The following is a 3,441-nucleotide window of genomic DNA, read 5'->3' on the forward strand; positions in this document are numbered from 1 at the left end:
TGTCTGCCAGTGTGTCCATTCGCTGCAGGACACACTATATGGAGTTTTCCAGGGAAATGGGTGTGCCCAAATTGAGCAGCTGAAGGACATGCCTGTGACGTGTGCTTAGGAGGACCCCTGGGTCTGTTTACAGAGGAAAAGATGCAAGGAATGTCATGGGGGCTCACAGGAGCACTCTCTGATACAGAGGAGGCCTTGTTTTACTTTCTTCTTTCTCTGCCACAGGCAGGTCACCACACATGTGTGTGAATTTGTTTTGACGGCTCCCTGTGGGAGATTCTGCCAGAAATCTCCACAAAAGCTCTTATAATCTATTGATCAACTCTCTGCATTGTAAAATTTTCTCTCTGTCCCACCGCAGACTGTGCCATCTGCTGATCAAAGACNTAGACAGTGCCATCTGCTGATCAAAGACCAGGCTAAAGAACTGACCCGTTTGAATGAAAAGTTAAGCAAAGGGAGAGATGTTTCCCAACTCCTCGATAAACACCTCGAGGACCTCCTCTCCCATGATGACCCTGAGCATTGCCAAAGACAGGGCTTCCAAGAGCAACTGGCTGAGGGACGCAGGCTGGCCAAGCGCCTAGCCCGAACGCTCAGCTCAGGTAAGGCAGCCACAGGCCCTGATTGCACTGAGCTGCTCCAAGGCCCTGGGCTCACAGGAGACTTCCCACCTGCCCTCACACTGTTAGTAGCAGCTGTCCTGAGTTCCCCATCGTGCGCAAGGCCATGAGAGGACCAGGACTAGAAGGTGGTAACAGAGAGGAGAAATGCACAGGCTGGAGGGCGTAGTGCTCCACATGTCTGCTTCCTCCCTGAGGGAACGCAGCCCTTGGGCAGGAGACAGCATCCACCAGTGTTAGATCCCGGGAAGGAGACTGTGACAGGAGGCAGCTCCTTAGTGTGCTAGGATCCCCGCCTAAGTGGGAGGTTCTCGGACTCAGCCCAGTCTGTATTAACTGTGGGTGAGAGAGTGAGTTTTACTTCGTCCATATCTGTCTCCTCATCTGTAATGTATATCAAATAACCCATCGTCACTGTAGTGACCAGATAAGGAAAATTCATGAATGCACGTCAGAAAAAAGTAGGGCCCCTGACTGCATGGAGTTGGATGAGGTACTTGATGCAGTAGGACTTGGAGGTGGTAACACTGTTTAGACTGGAACACTTTTCCTAGATGACCCCTTGGTAACACTGGAGCCCACGCGGGGGCCCATGGAGTCTCCGGTGGTTGGATGTGAGACAGGGTGGTTGTCCTGTCCTCAGGACAAGGAGGAGGCTTTATGTGAGAGCTGTGAATGCACAGAGAGCCCGTGCCTGTGGCGCGACTCATGGCACGCTGCTAGACACAGTTTGCAGAAGCCAAGAAACTGGACAAGCATCCCCTGATATGGACAACAAGAGGCAGTAGAAACTGTTGCCCAGGGTCAGTGATGCTGATCCTCAGAATCAGAGACACACTGCCTGATGCATCAGAAAGCCATGCCACAGCAATTCTTAAAGACAGTGCCCTAAACGCAGGGGATGCCTAGTCATGCAAGGACACTTATGTGTCTCGGGCCATAGAGGCCACTGTGTTCATAGTGGTGATGTGGGAATAGCTGACGGGACATTTCTGAATTTATTTGCAGAAAATTATGATGAGGAGGAGGACGAGCAAGAAGAAGAAACACTGACCCCCAGGTGACAATGAATGTTCAGGAACCGGTAATGTGTGGGTAAAAATGGACAGGGTCTCAGAAAGAAAAGGAAGTCAGGTCAAGAGAGTCACAGATGTCAGATGCAAGGATAAGCAGAACTGCAGGTGGTCAGCAAAGGATGGCCCTGTTGCCTGTTGTGAACCAAGACGGATTCACCAGCCTCAGGACTCCTCATATGGACAAAATACCCATTCTTTCCTGTGACTGGACACCAGGAGGAGATGCATATCTACTTCCTACACAGTTCTCTAAGGGCCTTGGTAGGAAGGTGACCAGCAAAGGAATTGGTACACAGACACTAGCAAAATTAACCAGCAAGAGAAGTAACTTATCAAAACCAAACACTTGAGGTGTCATGTGACGCTATTAATACAAAGGTACCTAGCAGCCACACATTTCTGCAGTCTGCAATGACTTCAGAGCTGTAACCACTTGGTCAATCTATGTTAAAGTCAATGGGACTCAGGCACATGGTGGCTGCCCCGGGCCTGGTCTCCATCTGTGCTTCATGCCGTGACTGTACCATACTGGGATAGTAGAGTCTCATTCTTCGTCAGCCCTGCTGTGGGCAGTGCTCTGCATATCTGCTACTGCTACTCTCCCCTCATCCTCCATCTTGGCAGCCACACTTTGATTCTTGTAGGATGGATAGATTTTCCCTCTCCAGGCGGTGGCCCTTTGCTTCTAGTGACCATTCCCTATAACTCCCATCAAAACCAGCTAGGAAGCCATGATGTCTGATCCCCCTGGTTTGATCTGTTGTCATTTCTGTCTCACCTGGCACAGAGTGGAGCAGGAAGAAGTCGAAAAGAAGGAAGTCCTACAGAACAGAGTGGATGATTGTGATCTGACCCCTTCGGTTCTGGAAGAAGAGTGTGACAGCGACCACTCTTACAGTGATGGTGAGTTCCCATTTGAAGAACAGGAAATGGGCTCTGTTCTGGATGTAGCCACAGAATGATCCCATTCCAAAGGGGATGAAACTCCATGCACTTCCCCAGGCAGTGTCCCTACTCCTTGTTCCTCACACCCTGTGTAGACTCAGAGTTTTAATCCCCATAAGTAGATCCTATCCTTACAAACTGTTTTGATCGAGGCTGTAGGACNTGAAAAGAAGGAAGTCCTACAGGACAGAGTGGATGATTGCGATCTGACCCCTTCGGTTCTGGAAGAAGAGTGTGACAGCGACCACTCTTACAGTGATGGTGAGTTCCCATTTGAAGAACAGGAAATGGGCTCTGTTCTGGATGTAGCCACAGAATGATCCCATTCCAAAGGGGATGAAACTCCATGCACTTCCCCAGGCAGTGTCCCTACTCCTTGTTCCTCACACCCTGTGTAGACTCAGAGTTTTAANATCAAAATCTTAATCCCCATAAGCAGATCCTATCCTTACAAACTGTTTTGATCGAGGCTGTAGGACTGAGTTTGATATGAGACATTCCATGAGTCCGTGAGTTTTCCTCAACTCCTGTCTCAGTTACAGCACTTTTAATTCTGGGACACTGCCAATCTCTGCTCTCAAGTTGGCCCTGCCACATTCATATACCTCTCTAGCCTGGGCACAGGAGGTCACTTCCAGACCTCCTAATATTCACTGTACCTGTTGCCTCTCTTGCAAGGCTCTAATTTCCATTCTTGAACCATATCCTTGAATTTTGATGCCTGAGAGCCATAGCAGGCTTTCCTGTATCTTTGGAGGTGTCACTCCCCTGGTGCGTTCCCTTCCTTTAGTCTGCCT

General features: G+C 49.5%; 1 protein-coding gene across 1 annotated transcript; it reads left to right on the forward strand.

Moving 5' to 3' along the window:
* Positions 1-361: 361 nt before the first annotated feature.
* On the forward strand, positions 362-2,676 carry LOC117800685 (putative neuroblastoma breakpoint family member 5; the record flags this gene model as incomplete). Its single annotated transcript, XM_034653237.1, has 3 exons — positions 362-605; positions 1,632-1,683; positions 2,487-2,676. Coding segments are annotated over 3 exons (471 nt in total), but the record flags the coding sequence as incomplete, so codon positions are not given.
* Positions 2,677-3,441: the final 765 nt, after the last annotated feature.

The sequence above is a fragment of the Ailuropoda melanoleuca genome, unplaced genomic scaffold (genome assembly GCF_002007445.2).
Source record: "Ailuropoda melanoleuca isolate Jingjing unplaced genomic scaffold, ASM200744v2 unplaced-scaffold7456, whole genome shotgun sequence".
Taxonomy (NCBI): domain Eukaryota; kingdom Metazoa; phylum Chordata; class Mammalia; order Carnivora; family Ursidae; genus Ailuropoda; species Ailuropoda melanoleuca.